The 24,050-nt window shown below is 37.7% G+C and overlaps 1 protein-coding gene across 2 annotated transcripts; it reads right to left on the bottom strand.

Moving 5' to 3' along the window:
• Nucleotides 1–287: 287 nt before the first annotated feature.
• Nucleotides 288–24,050, bottom strand: DSC1 (desmocollin 1). Of its 2 annotated transcripts, XM_069005947.1 has the most exons (17): nucleotides 23,975–24,050; nucleotides 21,438–21,522; nucleotides 18,712–18,914; nucleotides 18,118–18,237; nucleotides 16,780–16,935; nucleotides 15,656–15,800; nucleotides 14,309–14,475; nucleotides 12,015–12,149; nucleotides 10,933–11,118; nucleotides 9,259–9,518; nucleotides 8,911–9,053; nucleotides 7,534–7,749; nucleotides 5,758–5,991; nucleotides 2,978–3,099; nucleotides 1,687–1,923; nucleotides 1,006–1,051; nucleotides 852–920 (listed from the first exon to the last, which is right to left on the bottom strand). In XM_069005947.1, exons 1-16 carry the CDS (start codon nucleotides 24,011–24,013, stop codon nucleotides 1,013–1,015), a joined length of 2,487 nt encoding a protein of 828 aa, XP_068862048.1. In that variant the 5' UTR covers nucleotides 24,014–24,050; the 3' UTR covers nucleotides 852–920; nucleotides 1,006–1,012. The 2 variants fall into 2 exon arrangements, with proteins under 2 accessions (XP_068862046.1, XP_068862048.1); XM_069005945.1 differs by lacking the exon at nucleotides 1,006–1,051 and having other exon boundaries at nucleotides 288–920.

Below are 24,050 nucleotides of genomic sequence, written 5' to 3' on the forward strand. Positions count from 1 at the left end.
CCTCTACTGCATGATTTTTTTTCTTTTTGATCTCTTATTTCCTTAAAAGAAAAATACATCCTTGCATACAATGCTGATACTCTATGTGGTGATGCCATAAATCCCTTAGGATAGCAAGTTTGATGGGTGGTAACCCATTAGGAGAAAAATATATTTTTGAATATTATTTTACATATATACAATATATATATATTTTTCAATCAAAATGTAAAGTTTTCTAATATATTCATGAGTATTTTTATGTCCAAAATGAAAAAAATATTTCGTATCTCAGTTCATATAAGTTAAAAGTTAACAAGGTATTTGATATCCACCAACATTATTTGCTTCATTTCTACAAAATTAAAAGAAAACAAAGAAAAAGTGAGTTATAAAGCTTTCCTTCTCCAAAGCCAAATACAAGAAAATTTTGAAGCTGGATAATTAATTAAAAGAATACCAAGTTTTGCATTGTGAGTAATCACAAAGAATGTAAAATGCAATCTTAGTAGAAACTAGCATTACTATATTAACCTAAAGAAAAAATATTTTTAATCCCTTTTTTCTAATAGAATGTGTCCAGTGTAAGAAAATGTAACTTTAAAGCAAGAGTTATTTACACTCTCACCAGTCTATCTTAATTTGGATAAAACTCTGCCCCCCTCAATTCCAAAGTACCTAATATCACAAAAGTATGACAGCCACTTATTTACAGGGTTTTTTCAGCACAGTGAAAGGCACATTTATCTTTTGATGCATGTTTCTGCTAATGTCCTAAACTTGGGTTCCAACTGATCTAAGAAGTCAAGTGCCTCTTCTTCATGCTGATCACTGCAGCAGCCTACAGAGCCAGCCAAGGATCCTTTTCCTTCATAGTTATATGAAAGGAGATAATCTTCAGAATGCTTCTGTTCTTCATCCTGTCTGCATAGGTGCACCTTCTGGATAGGAACAGAACAGATCTTATTATTTTCTTAAATTGTTATCCTAAACATATTGCAAAAAAATAAGTTCTTTTTGATTTACCTTTCATTCAATTATTTTTAATCAGAGTGTGTCCTCTAATGGATTCCTACATACAAAAACATGCACATGATTGGTCTATATCATTAAGACTACAAAATAAAAGTATTTAATAAAGAAATAATGTCTACTAATCACGTAAGTAACAATAAAAGAGGAAGAACCTGTTTAAATAACCTGTTAAGCAACTAAAATGCACTGAAAATTAAAAGACTGATTTATACATAACTAGTTAGGCAAGTAGTAAAAGTTTTTTGATCTCCCAGAAACAGAGTGACTACATTTCTAATGCTGTACATTCATTCCTGCTCCACTGCTAAGTTAAGTATGAGGTTTAAATTAGCACAAAGCAAGCAGCTGGAATAAAAGCAAACAGACATTCCCAAAAAAACTCACAAAAGCTTCAGTAATTATTCTAAATTATTCAAAACTAAAATAGCACACTGCATATAGTTTAAGCCAAGAAAAGAAAGTAATTTACACTTACGTCTGAAATATGTCAAGAATTAGTCCTTGAAAGAGCAATATTCTGAAGGGGATGCAGAGGAGCAAAAGAGAGGGAAAATGAAGTGAAACCAAAGCCAGAAAGCCACCTTCCTAGCGCATTTACACATCTTCCTTGAAAAGTCTGTATATATTGACCATAACCTACACTTCAAAGAAAATCAGTTTCAGAATACTTACTTCACCTAAACGAGGATGTGTGAAGTTATGCCACTCTGAGTAGGAGTATCTGCACGTATCCATCATAGGCTGTCCTCCTCCTTCTTTAACTGAACCCAGCGTCTGATGTCCACCTCCCTTGACTGATTCCAAGGTATGCCCTCTTCCTTTTACCATTTCAAATGTTTGCTGCTCTCCTGTTTTTACTCCATACCCTCCTTGATCACATGTATTTTGTAGAGGAATTATATTGTGATCCTAAACAAAACAAAACAAAACAAAACAAAAAAACAGTAATGAGGATATCTTTTTCTTGCTTCTTTTTTTTTCTTTTTAATTCAAAAGATGAAACAGCAATGAGATAGAGTCACAACTGAAACTTGAAAAGTCTCCATCTTGGCACTGTGGTATTTTGAACAAAAGGCTATCCTTAGATCTTATCAATAAATCATCTTTGAAAAGGTTACTATGACAGAATAGAGAGAAGAGAGGTTATCTCCATTTAAATATGAGGTGAGATCAAAAAACCACGGATTTATCCCAGTGAAATGTATATAATCTATATACTAGTTTATAATGGCACATTATGCTTCACAGGCAACAAGAAATTTGACACTTGCCACCATAAGATTTCTTGGTTTTCAACATGAAATATCATTTTTAAACTTATCTCCTCTTTTTGGGGAAGACAGTGTCAGGGGGTGGAGTACAACAGAAAAGAGTCTAAAGAGCTAAGTTCTTGTGCATGAACGCAGTCCTGGACTAAACTATGTTCATGGCAGGTTGAAAGAAGTTTAGATGCCAAAAGCAAGAAAAATTGCATAAACATGGACTGTTTATGAAATGAACTCCATTTGGGGTCATTTTTCAGGGGAAGGGCAGAAATTGCACATGCAATTTACAACAGCTATCTGCTAAATAAAAAAATCCTTCTCCAAGGAAAAAGAACGTTTTGCCATAAACACATATTCAAAACAATACATTTCCATCTAATCTCATTGTTAAAAATGACTGAAAATGTTATTAAAATGTTCACCTGAAGCTTCCAACCAAATCCTTAAAATCTGGAAGAATTCCAAGCTGCCAGCCTAACGACTACAAGGTGTGTTTAAATGTATATGGTGCTACCACCTGTGCCTAAAGTAAGATTTTTCAAATTCTTGTTAAATAGCAAAGTACATCTAATGGTCCCTATGTTGATTGCTTATTTCCTTTACCAAATCACTTAGTTGCAGGTGGTCCTGTTCTCAAACTGCAATGCTACGGACAGCTTAATTGCAAGTTTCTACATTGAAACAAACAGACAACTTACCATCACTTCTTCTCCTGGAGCTTCTGTGTTTGAAATGATTAAATTGTGATTGGCACAATCATCAGTCACCTGCCGGTGCATTACCCCAGCACCACAGCAGCCACAAATTGTGATCAGGATTACTATGGAAAAGGAAATAATACTATAAACTTTACATCATAATGGGATCTACTTATATTAGATAATGAATTTTAAGGGCCTAAGCGTCAACTATGGTTTCAAAAAATAATTAATTTCCAAAAATGCCCATACTCAAAGCTGTATATATTCACTTTTTTTTTTCGAACAGCATAGGGAGTATTCACTGCATTGTTGAATTATTTCATTTTTCTAAAGCACAACCTTTTTTCCCAAAAGAAATGCAAGAATCCCTTATGAAACCAGTGACTTACACAATTTCATAGTAATGAAAAATTTAGATCCAAATCCAGGTAAAAAATGGTTTCTTACACCTACAATATGGTCGTACATAAGATATTTTTCATCTCTGAATATGCAGATGTCAAATTATATCATAAGGAACTAATATGCAAGCTAAATGTCACAATATCAGAAACTTCTGCTTCACAGGAAAGGTCAGCAGAACCCTGGAGGACTTAGAGCACTAAGCTACAGAACAGTCTTATATAATCCCTTGTATTGATTTTATTCTTCTTAATAATATTGCTTTTTGCTGTCAGAGACTCACCCAGAAATGACTTGGAATAAAAGAATCATGTACAACTAATACCTCTCCTAAACAAATGACTAAACCTTTCATTCAGAGAACCATTGTTTTCTTCACTTTTTGTTAGCTTAAAAATAAAGAAGCCCACAAAGAACAGAACAGTTCTGCTTAATTGCCCACTGAGCAATCTGATCTCTGAACATATGAACTTCTGTGAAAATCGGCCAAGAGACACTTTCAAGCTAATTTAGCTTTTGTAGCATCAGCTGTCAGTGAGATCTGCATCAGTGATTCCAGCAGGTTGCCTCCTGATGCTGACAGATGGGAAGAAGACATCCATGACAGCACTGATACACAGAATAAAACCCATCCACAGTCAAGTAAAGATCTGTTTGCAAGTGCTGCAGTCAAGAGGCAGTGAAAAAGAGGTAGATGACATTTCACCAGTTCCTCTATTTCGTGTTCCCACATCTAAAAATTCCACCTTTGGACTACATCCCAAATTTGGGTACTTGCCCTGTTGAGATAAAACATTGATCTAGCTAGCCTTCAAAACATGTCCAGTTCCCAGCATTCTAGCTACTTAAGTAAATTTAACAGGAGCAAGACAGTTTAACTATTACCTCAAAAAATGGGTAAGAAGGAAAGAAAAAAAAAAAACCCAAACCTAAAGTCTGAAATAGTAACTATTATAGCACGTCTTCTGTGTTTAGTAAGGATATTATTAGTCAGACTATATTTGATTTTGGCAAAAAAGAAAAAGACTTGGGTTGGCTTTTATATATCACCATCATTGTCTCACTGGTTAACAGCAGTACTACCCTTCTCAGAATCTGCGAGGTTTTGGGCACCTCCAGTAGTACAACACACACTCAAGGTTTTGGTCTGTTGTGAACTATTCAACCTGCCCTTTAATGTTACTGCACCTCAGCTGGGGCAACCCTGGTTGCGTGTACAGACTGGGGAATGAGATACTGGAGAGCAGAGCTGCGGGAAGGGACATGGGGATCCTGGTCACTGGCAAGTTGAACCTGAGTCAGCCGTGCCCTGGCAGCCGGGAGGGCCAGCCCTGTCCTGGGGGGCATCAGGCACAGCATTGCCAGCTGGGCAAGGGAGGGGATTGTCCCGCTCTGCTCTGCACTGGGGCAGCCTCACCTCGAGTGCTGGGTGCCACAATATAAATAAGACATTAAGCTCTTAGAGACCATCCAAAGGAGGGCCGTGAGGACAGTGAAGGGCCTTGAGGGGAAGCCATATGCGTAGTGGCTGAGGTCACTTGGTTTGTTCAGCCTGGAGAAGAGAAGACTGAGGGGAGACCTCATTGCAGTCTACAGCTTCCTCACAAGGGGAAGCACAGGGGCAGGTACCAATCTCTTCACTCTCGTCAGCAGTGACAGGACTCGAGGAAATGGCATTAAGCTCAGTCTGGGGAGATTTAGGATGGATATGAGGAAAAGGTTCTTCACCCAGCGGGGTGTTTGGACACTGGAACAGGCTCCCCAGGAAAGTAGTCACAGCAGCAAGCCTGACAGAATTCAAGAAGCGTTTGGACAATGCTCTCAGGCACATGGTGTTGTTCTTGAGGTGTCCTATGCAGGGCCAGGATTTGGCCCAGATGATCCTGATGCATCCCTTCCAACTCAGTATATTCAATGGTTCCACAATGATCTGGGCTCTTGTAAAATCCCTTGTGGAATCCTGTGTCTCAGATACTCCATATTTTAATCCACAACACAAGAGAAATCACAAAATGCTCTGGGAAATTGGTTTCAGCATTCCTAGAAACAGAAATGTTTCTAGAACTCATGAACTTTTTTGAAGTCTTTTGGTTCAAGTGCAAAATGCAGGGTTTTTTGGCCTCACTTACATGTACATACAGAACATCTCACACAAAATAAACAAATGAACAAAAATCTACACACAGTAACTACAGCACAAGATGAGAGCAGGAACATGTGATACTGATACAAATAGAGCAGGTACATTAAGTCAGTGACAACAGCTATATAACCTGCAAAATAAAAAATGTTTGAAGCAAGTTTGAATGAGGTTCTCTCAGCTAATTTTATAATTAAGTGAATTGCACTTTGTGTTTAAAAAGAAGTGTACTTACGCAGCAATAATAATGATCCTAAGATCATTGCAAGGATGGCCCAGAGCCCAAGGGTAACATTTCCACCAGAGAGCTGACGAGTTCTGCCGTCGCATTCAGTTGGAGTAACACAATCGCAGAGGTTAACTCTTACAACGTTCTCGCCTATCTTTCCTCCATTATCAGTCACACTTACAGGAATTTCATAAATTCCATATGGAGTATCACTCTTTGGTGAAAGATACCAAGAATTATCTGTAAAAAAAGACAAAACCAGATCTAGGGTCAACAAAATCTGCAACTCAGTTGTTACAAATGCGACCATAATCACAGTTTTCCCTTCTGTTACAGCTATACTGCTACCAGATCCACATAAATTAGCTTAAAGTTAGATTAAATGTGTTGATACAAAACTACATCTTGAAAGGTTTTATAATTTCAGCAACTTTTAAATGTTAGAACTGAAAAAGCATACCTTATACAACCTTCTGAAAACACATGCTTTGAAACTCTGAAGTTGATTTAGTTCATTATAGGAAATTACACTACTTGGGCTTACTAGTAAAGACCATCAACTAAACTGACATTTATTAAAAAGATTTTTGGTAGCATGATTAGAATAATTAATTGTAAACTTAATTTATACCTCTTCTACTCTTTAGTTCTATGGCTGTATTCAGTGAGAATGACTATTTCCAGTGGGGAAAAAAAATCTGCTGCCCTGTTTAGAGGCAATGATTAATGATCGTATGCTTTAAGGGGCAAAAGGAATAACTTGTAAAAAAATGTACAAGACTGACACTGATGTACATAATGGCTGTTTCATGATGAGCTATATGAAACAACATGTATCATCCAAAATGTGGGTTTCAATTTGCCTAATATAAAACCTGAAATTCTTAGATGTCTTTGCTTTCAGACTTTTCCATCTTTTGCCTTTCTTTACTGAATTTATGATGGAACACTTCAGAATCAGACCCTTTTCAACTAATTCATGTCACCATAGTAGCAAATGTATGTGCTGCTCTTGTTGCCATCATCTGGCAACCACCAGGAAACCACCACCAGCTATAACTTTTTAAATCAACAAATTTTAGGAAACAGTGATTCCTTTGCTAATAAATTGTTTATCGACTTCTATAAAAATTATAAAAATAAAAAAGATATTAAAGGAGATAGTCAGGCTTTCTTTCACCCAGCTCAGCTTTACCAAAAGCGTGCTGGGTAACAGCAGTACTAACAAAAAAACTTCAAGAATTTTTTTTTTTTGTCGGCCTATAATCAATTTTAGGTAAAGTTTCATTTTTCCAGTTCTCCACCATAATAACAGACTAAGAAAAGTTCTGGTTTTCTTTGGAATAATAGCCATTTTATTCTGAAATAGTTTATGAATTATAAATCTATAGTTCCTTTTCCAGTTCCATATAAATTATGAATTTATAGTTCCCCTTTGATGCAATGCATTACATCGGGTTTTGTTCTTTGTCCTAATCTTCTTACATCATAACTTCACACAGCAGCTGATTGCTGACCCAAGGATGCTGGGGACAGATTCTTATTTAGGCTTTAACAGACATTGCCTTTGGGATGCCAACAGTATCATCTTCTCTATGGATCCCTTAGCACTAGAGGGGAACTAGAGGAACCACTAAAGTGAGCTCCATAGTAGCTCCACTGACTACACCAATTCCAAACAGAGATTAATCCAATTTATTCTTGCAGACCACGCAAGGGAGAGACAGCAAAGCCTCCTCTGGCAACCTGCAGCTGAGTGAGGAGGAGGAAGCTTTAACCTACCATCGTGTGGAGTTAACTTCCACATGGAAGCCAGGTTTCGGTCAGTTATGCGATACACAAAGGGTGCGCTGTAAGGAGCCTCATCACCATCCTCTGCCGTGAGGCAGATTGGTTTTCTGTCTCTGCACATGATATAGTCCATTTGAGTGATTCGGGGGAAATTCTTGTTGCCAGGCACAATGCAAACCTGAATTGTTCCAGTGCCGGTTTTACCATCTAAGAGATAAAATAACTAGGTTTAGCACTTACTTCTAACATTCACGTACTACTTTCTAGTCCAAACTTTCACAATTAAGTATCATCAACTGTAATATCCATGTTTAGAAGTAAGGTGGAAAGCAACTGCTGATTTAGCCAGAGAGAGAGGGAGTTCTCACAGCTCTCTCTTGGCTGCTTCTTTTTGCTTGGCTGGTTGCAGATGCATCAGCAGCTCCCACATCTCCATGTTCTGCGTGTGCAGACTGTATTTTGTTGAGCACGTGTGTCTGTGTGGGAACACATACTACTCTAACAGAAGGATAAGAGGAGAAAGAGCTCACAAGCCAGGAGTAAAGGATGCTAAGACAAAGAGAGACAAAAGCAGAAAAGTGAAGATTTCCAGCCTTTTAACTTCAGGAAGGAGAAAATGAATTATACTTTCCCTACCTTCACCTCCCCTGGGAACACAATCACTAAGGAAACAGGAGACTTCTTTCTGTCCTCTACCCTCTAAGTCACCAGGCATTCATTAGTGGCATACACTATGCCACCGAAGTCTACATGCAAGAAGTGAATGAACTCTTCCTCCTAATTACAGTTTTTCCAATACACAATTGGTCAATGCTTGTATATGCATTCCAGTGAAATTACATCAAGTCTACTTTTTAATCCTTTCTCTAGAAACAGTTGATTGCAGATGCCTATATCACGTTTACTTCATAGACAATAGAAGTTCTAAGCACTTTAGATTTGTATTATTTACATTTAACTTTAATATGCAGACTTGGACAGAGTTAGAATTTTTTGCTGCAAGGTCAACAACTTCTTTGCAAAAAGCCCTCTCTACTTTCTCTGTTGTCTAGCTCACAGCTGCCAGGAGATACCATTTAAAAAAGAATAGTCAAGAAATAGAAGAAATATAAATCCAAAGGAAAATCTCTCAGTTTAAAATTACTGAAGGATTTTAAACAGGGCAGATAACTTCTCAAAACAGGGATCTTGCCTGATTTCTAAAGGCTCTCCCTGCTGAATAATATTCTCTAAGCATTTGACAGAGCTATCACAAAGACAAGACAATGGACTAGGTGGGCCACTGGTCTGAACCACTACAGTTGTCCCACTGTTTGCACATAAACATCTGTTATAGACCACAGAAAATGCCAACAAGTAAGTACTCACTTCTGTCTATTGCGAGGACTGTGATATTGCATTGACCTCGTCTCATTTCTCCAATGTCTCGGTCCAAGACCCTAACAGTTCTGACTTCACCTGATCTGTCATCTATGTTGATCCAGTTACACTGGCCAGGTGGTATCCGGTATCTGTGAAGAATAATTTGTCTTGTTAAAGATTCCAAACGTAGCACACGTGTATGTACACACACACATACATATTTAGATACATGTATTCATATACACTGATGGGTGTGCAGGTGCACAAGCACACATACAGCCTCAACAACTATTTCCCCTTAATCCCACCCATGCTGTACTCCAAAATAACCTAGTAGTTAAGGTTGTTTCATACCTTATGCCCTCACTATTTCCAGTTTCTGGATCTTCTGCTACGTATCTCCCAATAGCTGTCCCAATATCTTCGCATTCTTTAACGTCCAAGCGCAACAGACAGGGTTTAAACACCGGTCCCTCGTCCACATCCAGGACATGCACAGTGACAGAGGAGGTGCTCTGGGAAAGTTGCTGTGAATGGGGAGCCAGCAGGTAGGGTGCCTCATTGTTGACTCCAATCACCAGGACCCTTTGCTTGGCAGTTTCATAGTCCAGTCCCTGTAACAAACATGGAGTGTTGGTTTTTTTCCTTCAAACAGTACAAAACATTGTTTTCACCACGCCATTATTACAGCTGAACCTGTACCACATTTATTTACAAAAGAAGCCAGCTATCCTCAAATATCCACCTTGAGACAGAGTAAAAGGACATTTTTAAAAAAAAATGTTGAGTTTCAAGCTAGTCAAAGAAAAGGGCCTGAGAAAGTACCCCTAACAAGACAAGCAGTACCACTGCAAAATTTTGGATAAATATTCTGAAAATTAATTACTAAAAGACCAGAAAGCAATTAAATGTTGTGGAGGATTTTCTTCTTCCATATTTATGTGGCCATTTGTCATAGGTTAGCATTATTTTAGCTTGCATGTATTTCCTTTCCACCACTAACCAATCACACTTCTTTCTAGTAGCTACAAATCCATCTGAGAATTTAAGGAGTTTGGCAGTAAGTAGCTACCATTTATTCTTCAGACACCTTCTCCAAAGTCATCATATGCCTTTAATAGAGCTAATTTTTTCCTAAGGTCATAATATTCTCTAGTCTACTACAGCGTTACAATAAATGTAAGAAATTTCAACTGTGTTCATATACCAGGGACAGAGCTTTAGAAAAAATTCTAATGATTACAAGTAACAAAAAACCCAGAATAAATAATATAAATAATAAAAAAATTTCTAGCATCTCTATCTCTACAATTTCAAATTTTAATATTAATCTTTTCTGCTCCTTAGAAGTTACCTTTTTTGGCAGTTTTAACAGGTAATGAAAAAGAGGCATGAAGAGGCAAAGGGATGTGCTAGAGTACAATGCAATTGGCATTTTACCTCCTATCTGCAAAGCACTTATAACAAGGAACTAAACTGACCCAAAATCTTATATGTATATGGACTTCCTCACATGCCAGAAAAGTAAACCTGAAGTCAGGACCATGCAAATTAAAACCTGGAGAGCTTTCTGCTGAAATAGTGAGTTTATTTAACTCCCTTATTTAAGCCCCTGAGAGAACAAGACTGGAGAAGGTGCTCAACCTTTCCCTGCTTTGCCACTCTTATTTCTGTTCAAAACCATGAAGCATTCCTCAGTTACATCTCTAAGTCTAAACAACTCCAGCTGTGGAACCAGGCAAAAGCATCAAGCTCTTCTGAAATTTTAAACCAAATTCTTTGGACTCCAAGCTCACAAAATTGAGGAACAGTCTGGAAGATGAATTATGTGTGTTATGTGCCACACACAAGCCTCAACCGCTGTGCCTAATGCAATCTGCTATTCAAGAGAGTTCAGGTCAGAAGAAAGTCTGATGAGCCTGACAGTTACAGATATTCTTTGAATAAAAATGATTCCTAGATCGTTGGTTTTAAACCCAAAACTTGAAAATCCATAAATTTTCCTCTAGGCCTTCAATTTTTACTTACCTTAACAACACACAGTATTCCTTCATTTGTGTTTTTGTCTGTTGTAATTTCAAAGGCCTGATCATCATTTCCTCTTATAATTTCATATACTGCTCCTGAGCCAGGTGAACCAGGTTCATCAAGATCAACAACGGAGACTCTCAGTATTTCTACATTCACTCTGTTTTCCTCCACTCGTGTTTCATACTTGGAGTACACAAAAAAAAAAAAATTAAATCAGAGAATATTGTTTCATAAGGCAGGACTAGAAGAACACCATATTTAAATAAGACTACTTCAACCTAAGGGGTCAATTTACCAAACTGCTGTATTGATTTATTTTGTTGATTTATTTTGTTTCCATAAATTAGTATATTTTCCCCACTCCTTCCTTATACCCTGCACCAAACAGTAAACCTTTCCTGACAGCACAGTTGAAATACCAGCTTCTTCATACACTCAAACTATCACTGACATAATTAATTCTGGAATTCTCCTTCCAGGAAAGGTAAATTAGCAGAGTTTCCCTCAGTTACATCAGCTATAGATTCTAATTTGCGTACAACATGGTCAAGCTGAGAATTAGAAAAGGCATTGGGCTAAATTAAAAAATATATAAATTAACAAACCAGCAAGAACTTGAAGAAAAGCCAAGAAGGATTAAATACATCTCTACTCATATGGCAAAAGATAAAAGGATTTTTTTGTATTTTTTTATCTTTTTAAAGAGCTGTGTTATTCTGTACAAGATGAAGAAGAGCAGATAAGAGTGATTCTCAATTAATACTGCTGATGGTATTCTACAGTAGTGAACAGAGAGGGTAAACTACATGTAATCCTTATGAATAATGAATTATTTTTCATACATTTCATATTACAAAATCTCCTGTAGTTTGTGAGATGTGTACACCGTTATTGAGACATACTCTTTGCCCTGAATAATACACATGGCTGGAATAAGCAAAGACATTTATATTGGCATTAACTGTCCCAGGGCATTAGACTTCATATTTGAGGGACTGTCCATCAGGAAATTAGAAAGGGGATGAAAATACTTTTTTTTTTTTAACCTCCATAAAGACATTTTACTTATGCAGACTTACTTGTAACTGTTTAAAGGATGGTGCATTGTCATTTGTATCTTCAATTTTGACGACAACTGTTCCTGTAGTGCACAAACCAAAAGGCTGACCTGCCATATCTCTCACTTCAACTAACAAAGTGTAACTGGGTACAAGCTAAAAAGAAGAATAAAAGCATACAGAAGTTTGTCATACTCACTTTTTTAATTGCATAGTTACACAGAGGAGTAAAACTAAATGTTTCACTCCTATTGCACAACACTGCTCTAAATTCAGTGCTCCTGACAAAATGAGACAATTTGCTTTGGGGCTTTTTTCACTATAGCTCAAAAGGAAAAGCAGCAAAATATTTTTCCGTGGCTAAGCAGTGCTGAGCTCAGCACCTGTTAGTAACATGCATGCTATATCTTGTATCAAAAAAAGCTTCTCACAACATCAGCATTATTTTCCAAAAACCTGAAGTTTTGGAAGATACAGATGACACATTTTCATATGTTATTTGTCTGCCCTTTGGAGCAACAGAGTATTCCCTTAGGTTGCCAGCAGGTAAAGTGTTTCAATGCACATCTCTTATTTCACTGAGGACGAATGAAAAGTGTGCTGTGACCAGCCTCTGTCTGGGCAATACAGGATAAGGCAATGCCTGCCATTCCTCAGTCTGGCACTGAAGGAGTCAATGTCCTTATCAGTTCCAAGGGGCTCCCTGATAAGCAGACCACTTAAATCCCTGACTTGAGCCAAAACAGCAGAAAGCTTTTCTTTAATGTGAACAACCAAGGGAATGGGGGCCAGGGGAAGAAAAGTGTGGGTGGAGGGGAGGGAACACAAGAAGTACAGATGGATTAGGCACAAAAAGAGTAAGTCTGTAAATCAAGACAATAACTCTAGTTCTGAATGCCTGGAAGTAGCATTCAGTTTCTCTGGTGCAGGAAAGAAATCTCATGTTGTATTTCATAAGTTTATCTTTGAAAGATAGGCAGTGGACTAATTTTTCAATCCTTTCGTCTTCACTGTGACAGCTTCCTTAGTAGTCACAGTGACGCTCACAATCACTGCAATTTTCTCTGGCTACAAAAATTGAGAACTGTGTCTGCATGTGCAAAATTTTGCAACATTCTGTTTTACGTGGATTTTCAGCCATGAAACAATATAAGTATGCCATAACATAACTCCTTTAATCTTCAGAAAATATGTGCCTGTAGCAACATTTTCTAGAATGACTGTCTTATGCTAGAATTATTATTTTGAATTACATGTGCCTGTCATTTTTCTTCTAGAGTAAACTATCTCTCACATGACATTCTATCGAAAAAAAAGAAATCCTGTATCTTATTTGCTTGAAAGCTAGCTGCTAAAAATAAATGGGTGGCACTTTATTTTTAAGAAAGGGTATATTACTGTTTAGGTTTCAACTATTGGAGATATTTCTAGGTAATATAGGATGATTGACTACTTCCAGAGAACCTGGTTCATCTTCTCTGTGAAGCACTGCAAATCAATCTTAATTAGGAGGAAAAAGTAGCTTATGGGATTCCTGAACACAGAAAGAATAAAAAAAACATAGGTTGAACAGCTGAGCAGTAGGAAGTTCTCTGCCAAGTTTAGCTAGAATATGGTAATCTATGCAGAAACTCTCTGGACTAATTACAGGTCTCTGAAAAGCTTCAGAAGGTCCTTAGAGATATTAACAAAAAATGGGTAACAGAAGCTATGTCTGGTGATTTCCATGCCAGCATTTCATAGAATCATAGGAAGGCTTGGGTTGGAAGGGACTCTAAAGATCATCTAGTTCCAACCTGCCAATACCATGAGATTCCACCCAGTAGCTCAGTTTTCTCAGGGCTCTGTACAAACCAGCCTTGAACACTTCCAGGGATGGGGCATCCACAACCTCTCTGGGCAATCTGCTCCAGTGCCTCACTAGCCTCTGAGTAAAGAATTTCTTCCCAACATCTAACCTAAATATCTCCTCTTTTAGTTTAAAACCACTTTGCATTGTCTTATCACTATCTGCCCCTGCAAAAAAAGTCACTCTCCTTTTTCATAAGCCCCCTTTAAGGACTAAAATGCTGTAATGAGTCTTCTCTTCCCTAGGCTGAACAACTCTCTCAGCCTGTCTTCACAGAAGAGGTGCTCCAACTTTTGGATTTGAACTTCTTCACATCCCTCCTCTGGACCTACTCTAACAAGTCCATGCCCTTCCTGTGCTGAGGAGCCCAGAGCTGGATGCAGCCCTGCAGGTGGGGTCTCACAAGAGCTTAAGAAGCTATCTGTGTGCACTAGATGACAGCTGAGAATGTTTCAGGAAAGATCACCTCTCTGTCCAGCTGTGGCAGTAATACAGAGATGACGCCAGTGTCACCATGTAAAGAAAACGCTGGGGTAATTGGTGGGGTTTGTGACACAATGCGGTATTTCAACGTGGTATGCAGAGTATAAGGCTCATCTCTGTCCTCTGCAATCACTTTTCCAACAACGACACCTGTGAACACAACACAGCAATTTTTAGTTCCAGAAAAATCTGCAAATAGTAAATTTGAGTGGGTATTTCTGTTTTAAACATGTGAAAATAGCTATTTGATCATTTAGCTCTAAATGAAAATGATATCTAAAACACAATAAATAGCAGCAAAAATAAAGTAATGGTGTAAAATTATCTATTTCATCATCTGGGCTTTTTTTTTTTCATTCTTAGACAAAGTTGTGATTATTGCAGCTGTCAAAAAAGAATAATCAAAAGAAATAATGGAAGGTTTTATTTCAATTAGTGGTTTTGACATTGACTTCCAATTAAGCATCTCAAACACAGCTGAAAAGCTGTTGTCAGGGGGCTGGAGCTTTCTGACGTGGGTCAAACTGCACTACCACCTCACACAGCAATGCTGTACCACACCCCATAGCCCCCCCAGTGGGTTTGGAACTTCTCTTTAAATCAATAGCTCACACAGTAAGAAGTACAGCAGTTCAGAGAATGAAATGCAAGTGGGTTTTTGGGATAATGGGGAAGACACCTTGCTTCCTTTTTTGTGAAGCAAATCAGACCTTCCCCACTCTATGATCCTGGCCTAGGAGATGAATGGGGAATAGGAAACCGTGGCTCTTGCATTCCTTATTTTCTGGGGTCCATCATTCTCCCGGCTTTTGTTGCTTGTTACACAGCACAGGAAGAAACAGGCAAATCCCAGCCTTTTACACGTATGGGCAAAAGCAAAACTTTCTCCAACCCTGCCCTCTCCCAGGAAAAGTCCCACCTTAGTTCATTAGCTTGGATATACACTGTAAGCTTAACCAAAGGCATTTTACACCTTAGAAAATCACCTTTTTAATTGTTTAAGAGACTTTTAAAAACATTTTATAGAAACAGATGATTTTTGGATAAGTAACATTCTTAAATTTTTCAAATCATTTTAGGTACACTGAATCACAGTTTTTAAAACCTTCTTCTAACAACACTTTTCACTATGACTGAGATGACAATTTGGAATTTCTAATCATTAAGAAATCTTCAGCTGCTCTTTGCAAATTCAGCCTTTGCTGTAACATAATACTCCCCAGCAAATCCCACTGAAATGTCTTAAAAGGCAGGATTACATCTAGTCATACTGATATGTAACTGAGCTGAGTAGTGGTAAGTGTGTTCAGTGATTTAAAACAACTCTTACCAGGTTTGGAATTTTCAGGGACACAAAATTCAAAAAGGTCTTGTGTAAAATATGGAGCATTATCATTGTCATCCTCTATCCTGATTGTATGCACAAGTGGTACTTCTGGTGAATAACCATCTGGAGTGGTTGCAAAGCAAATGATCTGTAAGAAAAATTCAGTGCTTAAGCAACATGCAGTATTATTACAATTTTAGTTCAATGGAGGAGTCAATAAAATGAAATGAAATATAGTGTGCAAAGCCCATCCTTCTCAAGAACACGCTATTCAGACACATGGAAGGGGATGTGACTGGTATCTTACAGTGAAAGCAAAACAAAAACTTTGAATGCTTTCCAATCTTTCCCCCTTCCATTCTTCACACACTACAAGTATTTTAACCTCTTTCTCCCTGACCCCTCCTCCAACTCTATCATTTTTTCCAAGTTTCTTGAACACATTTTTTTTCAGGTGTTTACAAGGCAACCTCAATTACGAAAATTTAGATGTTATTTACAACAAAACAAGAATAAGAGCAAAACTATTTGCCCATTGTAACATAATCTAATAAAATGCAGCAATAGGTATTGAAAATTACCTATTTAGAAGCTGTTTCTACTAATTGCCTTCTTACACTTCTCAGCCAGTAGAGAGAGCAGTGTGCCTTGTTAACAGAACCGAACAGCGTGACTCAGAAAGCCACAGTTGTCTAGAGTTTACCTTTATTTTGTTTTTCTGCAGATATTTTAAACATTCCCTGAAAAATTCTTCCTAGAAGTGATGCAAATCCAATAGCTCACTATATTTATGCTGCAATTAGAGATTAAGCAGTGAAAAGCAAAACTCAAGATCCAAGTGACCACCTATTTATTTACTTGCTACTCATTTTATCTCTTCAACACCAAGGATATTACTCAGAAGAGACATGTGATTCCAGATCTTGTTTGCTGCCATTTCCCCTGCAACCCAACTGTCAAATATATGCATGACAGATTAAGGAAAATTAAATATATATATATATATATATATATATTTAATTATATTTACACAACAATATATATATATATATATATATATATATATATATATATATATATATATATATATATATATTTAATTATATTTACACAACATAGCCCTGTACCTGAAAACTTGGATACTGTTCACGGTCTACCGCACGAGTAGCAAAGATATTTCCAGTTTCTCTTTCTATGTAAAACAAACCCTTTGGATCTTGATCAATTCCTGGTCCAGTTGCAGAATAATAAATTGTGTAGTTCTGAGCTGTATCTGATTGGACCTATAAGAAGACATTTTTAAGCCCAAGGAAAAACAGTTACAGCATCTCAATACATTTCCCCCTTTTCATGATCATATTTAGCACAAACAAAAACTTCTGAAACAAAAAAACAAACTTGATTTGCAGTTCACAGAATAGGAGAACAGCCTGCCATGTGACTGCCTTCCTTTATAATGTGTGTACACGAGAAGGGGACTTAATTCAAACTCATAAATATCTAGAACTATTGAATTAAAGAAATGGCAGTATGTAAGAAACAAAAATTGAAATCAAAACTCTCTAGAATACTTCACACATGAGGCATATTCAGATATAGTGGGCTTATTTCTGAAGCTATTCAAGAGACTTTAGTTTTAGTGCATTCACTGAGAATGTGGTTTGCACATAAAGAAGAAAAAAGTGAAGGAAGGGAAGGAGGAAGAAAGACCACATAGTCCAAGAGATATGCCAATTCAGATAGCATCTGCATGTCATTACAAGCACCAAGGAGGCAACATTAGACTTATCTATTTATAAACACTCTTCTCCCAAAATACTTTCCTTATTTACTGGATGCCAGAAGTTAGGAGGGTAAGATTAGTAGAAGAATGATTGCTCTACACAGACTCTGTTATTACACTTGTCTCTACACATCTGCTACCAGGCACTCTGTAATCTAGTGAAGGCTAGATGGATCTATGATAACTTTAGTTCTTGCATTTCTCTTTCACGCCTACTTGCTTTCTTCCAGTAAGTACTTTTCTGAACAACACAGGCCATACTCAGTCTTCAAGGCTGAAGGTACACACCTTGAGCTCCGGAAAGGATGTAGACAAGCAGGCAAAATTTACCCCAGCCTGTGTTTACAAAACCTTTTTCCAGGCAATGTTTAGTGGAGGGTTGTTTGCTGCTGCTTTTCTTTTAATTACACAGACTGATTTCCAGGCCAAAGAACTCTCTTTGATAGTAAGTCTCTCTCTTTTTTTCAACTCTTACACAATTCCATTTCACTCCAACAGCTAAGACTGCAAGTTATTTGAGGTACAAGATCATGAAATATACAATGAATAGGACAGAACAAGATGGAGAAATAATAGCAGGAATGTCATCGGTAGGGAATACAACACAACTCATTTTCTTCATCATAAAAGTCACATACAAAACTAGCATGGGTCATAAAATTAAGGTTCATACAAAATGTACCTGCTGTATTTGCAGTGGGAAAGGTCCCAGTGAGTTCTCTATCATGACAGATGGAATAGGGCCCCACCTTCTTTTGGTTCTCTTGAGAACTGTATCTCTAGCATGCCTGGTCTTCGGTGTCTGGGTTGAGAAGATAAAAAGACAGATGAGAATATATCCATATATTCTTAACTGCATATATTTTTGCTTAACTGCCATCCTGCATTTCCATCTTTTTCTCTCCATTCCAGTCTTCCTACTGACAATTTGTTTTTCCAAGGTCTTCATTTCTGATTATATCTGTGATAATATTCCAAGCTTTTTCATTTCTTGTAATACTTTGCATGAATAATATCTGGTTTAATTCCTCAAACATGGCTTTTAAGATTCCTGACATTCCTGATTATGCTACTTGCTAGCATCTCCCATTTGAGAAAGGAAATCTGCTGACTAAAGGAACATAGTAATCAACAATTGCTAAATAAAAATACACTCTCCACCAGTATTTTACCTGATTATTTGAATTCTAAAATTCAACTACAGATACTTGGCATGAAGCTGTACTCTGTGAAAAAGTATTTCAAATAAGTAAGGTATCTTGAAATAGAACTTAACCTTTTTTTCTTCTTCCACCAAGCTAACATGTATTTTCTTTTGAACTTGCTCTTGAATGTCCTTAAGTAATATGGTAAAAGTCTTTTTCTCAGCAGACAAAGAAAGAGCAGACGTTGTATACACAGACCCATCTTCTAGAACCTTGAAGTTCCCATCACTGGAACTGATAAACTCTGCAGACTGAAGGCATTCTTTCAGATCAACTGTAAGAAAAAATATTCAGACAATAACTCAAACAGCAAAAAACCAATATCCCTCACAAAACAAAAGAAACCCATGCCCCAAGTAAAAATTATATTTACTGACACATAGTCTTCAAAAGCTTGTCATTCAGTATTTAAGCATCACACATACAGATTTTAAAACCTATTTATGCACTCAGATTCAACCAAGTTTTCATTAATTTCCACTCTTGTTCATTAGTGTTTCGTAAAGGACATGGCTGGTGGATATTGCTCACAAAACACTATGAATCTGGTAAAACTATAGAAGCATCAGAGATGAAATTATGTACATTAACTGCAAAAAACATTGCAGACATGCCCATTATTGGACCAGTAGCTATTACATTTGCCTCGTGCTCCATGCCCTACAATATCAGTGAAGACGATTAATTAATGCAAATGCTCAATGGTGATATTACATCTTGGAAGTTTTGCCCTCAGGAAGAAAGCACTGACTGGTACTATGTGATTTAATAGGCTTTGGAGGACAAAGGCCTTTAAATTATGAGGCAGACAGATGGGAGAGATAAAGACTAACTCTAGAACAAACAATTAGCAATTTTTTAATATGTATGTGATAGAATCCCATACAGGTAATTTCAGCATACTTCCCAGGTATTTTTCACTGCATTTGCTATCAATTGTGGATAAAATAGATTTTTTGCACTTTGGTAAATTCAGTTCACCAGCAAGTAGTTTAGCACTACAGCTGGAGAAAAAGCAAAATCAGGGTATAACCACAGCCCTAACCAAGAATGATTTGGTACACTGAAAACGATGAAAGTCAGAGACTCAAACTCCAGACAAATGATCATTGCAGAGTACAAGAGGTGTGTCACGTTCTCAAAATGAAAACTTTGCAGTACTCTTTCAATGGTATCATAGTGGGTGGAACACTGCTGTATGAAAGCTGTTTGCAAAATTCACAAGGATTCAGAATTTCATCCTGTATATGAAGATGACATTTTCAATAAATTAAATTTCATTTTGCTTTCAAAACTGCAAGAACAAGTGGGAAGCATAATTTTAAATACGTGATTTCTTCTTCCTCTTGAGTCTGTCCTTTAAACACACAAATAAAGATTTCCCAGACTTTCTATGGTACTGCAGCAGTGACTCCTATCCTCTTTCATCTGTACAGTGCAAATGGAGTATTGAAGAGAATATCATAGCCTCACTTAAATTTGCCTTATATTGCTGACTATTACAGCACTTCATTTCCAAAAACACCAGACTGGAGATTTTGTTTCTGGTGGTTATATGAGTCAACACTATGCTCAGTTAGCTATAGCTTTGTGGGATTTTTTTTCTTTAAAACCTCTGGTATAAGATATAAAAAACCCTTACAATAGCCAGGAAAATCCTGACTAACTTCACTGTCAGGGTATGGTCCTTGTATCAATGCAAAATATTTCTCCATAAATGCTTAAGTAATGTCATTTGAGCTATAACGATTGTGTTAAAAGTTTTAGGGGGAAAAGAAGTTTAAGTTCCATGTTATGCAATTTCTTTCACAGCACTGCAATAACATGAAGTTTTATTTTTATAAATTAAGTTTATTTACATACAGAAATGTTGAAGTCTATGAAAACTCACACAGCTGTAGCAGCCTTCATTTTAAAATTTAAAAGTAAGGTCAATTAATTTCCATTATAAAGCTAGATTTTCTGAGCAATTGTGATGAACTATCAATTCACTTTATTTGTTCCTTCCATAGAAATGTGGATTATGACTGCAGACTTGGACCATATTCCCCTGTTGTCATAGGACTCACAAAGGGCACCTCTAAATCCTCAAACTCAGTCTCAAGTATCACAGAATCCTTCAGCGCCTCCTATGCCACACCTTTCAAAGCTGCCTTTGAAAGACTGGTCTGAAAAAAAAAAGGTGTGGGGTGTTTTTTGTCTCTCCTATTCCTCCCAGTCACCTGCAAGCTGCCCTAAACTGAGACACTGTCCAGTCAGATGGGAGCACTCTCCCAAACAGAATGTGCATGCAGGATACCTCTGCAACACAGCCCTTCGTATGCCCTGAATGCCCCAGCACTGCTGAGCAGTCACATCAGTGTTTCACAGAGCAGCAGCCTCCTGGTGCCTGATAAAGTGGGCTTTGTCTTCTTTTTTTTTATCTTTTCAATTGTCCACAGGACTTTCTTCTTCATATGACCATGGGTTATGGGTGCAGTTGGGAATATCAAGCATTTATTTAAATGGTAAGCCTCAGACTCCAAATTTTGAAAATATTAAATTCTGCCATTTTACTTTGACATACTGTACCCTGACAATAGCTCTTTATGCAAAAGTCAAATGGATGCATGGAGCCGGTGTTCAAATCCGTAACAAACACAGGGCGTATCCTTCATAAAAAGGCTGATCCAGCTGTTTAGCTGGCTGTCCAGTCATCCATTCATTCCATAAAAAAAAAGCCTCCTCCACTGCTAATAGTATCTCCAGCAAAGGTGCAATGTTGTGTTGTTAAGCTGGGAATCTCATAGTTTCTCACCTCTGCCAACTAACGTGTCAGCCTCTAGTTCAGAAGGAACATGAAAAATTACTTTCTTGCAAGCTTCACAGCACAAACTCAGCACCTAGAAAACAAATGAAGAAATCAGGAAAAAACCCCACATAATTACATGGTATTTTGAACTAGACACTGATGCTGACTTTGGTTTGTTTGTTTGTTACGACAAGCGAGTGAAACAGCACAGAAAGCACTCCTCCCTAAAAATTCAGGTACTGTGCAGCACAGCATAGAAAGTTTTAAACTGGAAACAAGATCTGACTACTGCTCCTGGATTTGTCCATGGCTCATGTTTTGTTTTTTTCTAAAATCACTGCACCACTGACATTAACGGCAAGAGTACTCTTTGACTAGAAGATTTTGCCCACACTACTATTTCAGGAAAGAAAAGATAAAATACAGCTTCACTGTGCACTCCCTCCAACAGCATTCCTGGCCAATTTAGATCCAAGGTCTCTAAATATTAAGGTTTAATTCATCAACACTCAGTTGGGTAGAACTGTGGTGATGCTGAACATTAAAGGGACAAGTGTCTCATTAAAACCACATGATGACACTTGCACTAATATATATCACTTTGCATCTCCAAAGTGCATTCTCAACAAACTAATTAAATCTAGCCTCAGCAATTAGATATGACATAAATAAAATGTCATGTATCGCAGTCCACTCCCATATAACCAGTTACAAAATAGGTCCTCCTAAAAATTCAAATGAGTAGCAGATAACCAGACTTCTTTCTAAAAAGAATCACATACAAAGATTTTCCTCAGCATAGAGCAAGTGAATCCTGATCTCAGATTATGTGTGTGTTTTTGCCTAGTTTCTATCTCTAGGTTTAAAATTACAATCCAAAAATCACACAGACAATTAAGCAAAGATGTAGAAAAATGTAAATAAATCTATCCACCCTTTTATGTGCATTTACTCTTTCAGGATGAAAGTCCAGCAAAAATGGAAAAGCACTTTTATTTTGCACATACCTTTAGAATTAAAGGTATAAAGGAGTAAATAGTTAATGGAAATCCTGAAAATTACTTGTGATGCTTATTAAGAAAGTATTTAAATAAAAATACTTTAAACTCTTAAAGACATTAGGACCCTTCAGAAAAAAAAATGCAGTGTCTGCACCATAAAAGCTCTTCATATAGCTCCTTATATATATACAGAGATATAAAAATATGCATATATACAAATAATTTAAATATCCCTTCTTATGTATTAGTAGGCTTTCCATATTAACACACACTTAATAAAACACTCTCTCCTGAAAGACCTTGCACTATTTTTTAAGTTATTGAAATCGCAACATCTTTTTACAGTTCTGAAATATTTTAAGAATCAATGACATCTAATTTTTAAATAGTAATGCCAAGCTCAGTCTGCTGTCAGTAGAAAGAACTATTGAGGAGTTAAACAAAAGTAAGTGGTAGTTATTCATGGGCATCAAGACATAAGGAAACATCAGGTAAAAATAAGCTGTGATGTCCTTTCACTTTACACAAAGAAGACACCTCAGGATTTTTTTTCTTTGGGTATTGTTTTTTTCTGCTTGACAGAAAAATTTTTTTCTTTTTTATTTTTTTCATTAAATGTACGAGTAAAGTTGCTTGCATTTTTTGGGTTTTACTTGAATATCCTTGCAAAGGCAGGTACACAGTATCTGAAATAGTAACATTTTCATTAAAATGTGCATATATAATTAATATTAAAATAATAAATTCAGTTCTTCAACACTATCAAGTATTTTTCTTTCACAGGCTCAAACGATCATCTGCCTTCTTTTTGTGAATGCAATGATAAGAGGGAGAGAAGGGGGTAGGAAACAAAAGACAAATCACTTTTACTCATCTACTCTAAATTAAAAAAAAAAAAATTTGAGAGAGAACTCCCCTGCTCTCCCCGGCAAAGACCTTTCTGGAGCTGATAATTGTGTACAAATACAATAAACTGAAGGTAAAGGAAATCGCTGAAAAGTGTTCCATGCACAACTAATTCTTTCAAAGGAGCTCAACACGCTGTGGCACAATCCTTTCCACGGCAAAGGGACAACCAGGTGAGACGCAGAGGGGGGGAGATTTAAATAAAAAGAACTGCGGTTTATTTTTTCTATGAATAACCAGCAGCAGCATCAGCGACCCGAGCGTGTGCCCGTCGCGTAACCTCACGGCAGGCTCCAAAAGCCACCCGATCACCCGTCCCAACGCGAGCTGCGCATCCCACTGCATTCCTCCCCGCGCCGAAGCCCCCCGAGGTGCATCCCGCGGCCGCGCAGCCTCCCTGCTGCTCTGCGCCCATCGCAAGGGCCCCGCCGAGGAGAAACCCGACTTGGAGTCAAGAGCCAGAGAGAGATCACCCGCTCGGAAGTCTCTCCGGTGCGCTGCGCACCCGCGGTGAAGCAGGAGCAGCGCGGAGGAAAGGCGCGGCCGGGTGCGTGAGCGGCCGGCCCGCTCCGCTGCGCTCCTCCCGGTGCGCACCCACTGATCCCACTGATCCCACTCCCTCGCTCCCTCACTCACCAGGAGGCCGAGGATGAGGCGGGGGGCTGCGGGGGCCATGGTGCGCGGGGCTGCGCGGGAAGGGGGGAGCCGCGGC

This window comes from Aphelocoma coerulescens, chromosome 2, assembly GCF_041296385.1.
Source record: "Aphelocoma coerulescens isolate FSJ_1873_10779 chromosome 2, UR_Acoe_1.0, whole genome shotgun sequence".
NCBI lineage: Eukaryota > Metazoa > Chordata > Aves > Passeriformes > Corvidae > Aphelocoma > Aphelocoma coerulescens.

Excerpts from the sequence above, each read along its gene's own strand:
- DSC1 (XM_069005945.1), bottom strand. The coding sequence starts at position 24,013 with ATGGCCCCCGCAGCCCCCCGCCTCATCCTCGGCCTCCTG. Across the intron at positions 12,150-14,308 it reads TGCCACAGCTGGACAGAGAG|CTTGTACCCAGTTACACTTT; the intron begins GTGATCTTTCCT and ends TCTTCTTTTTAG. Across the intron at positions 9,519-10,932 it reads GAATACTGTGTGTTGTTAAG|GGACTGGACTATGAAACTGC; the intron begins GTAAGTAAAAAT and ends TGTTTGTTACAG.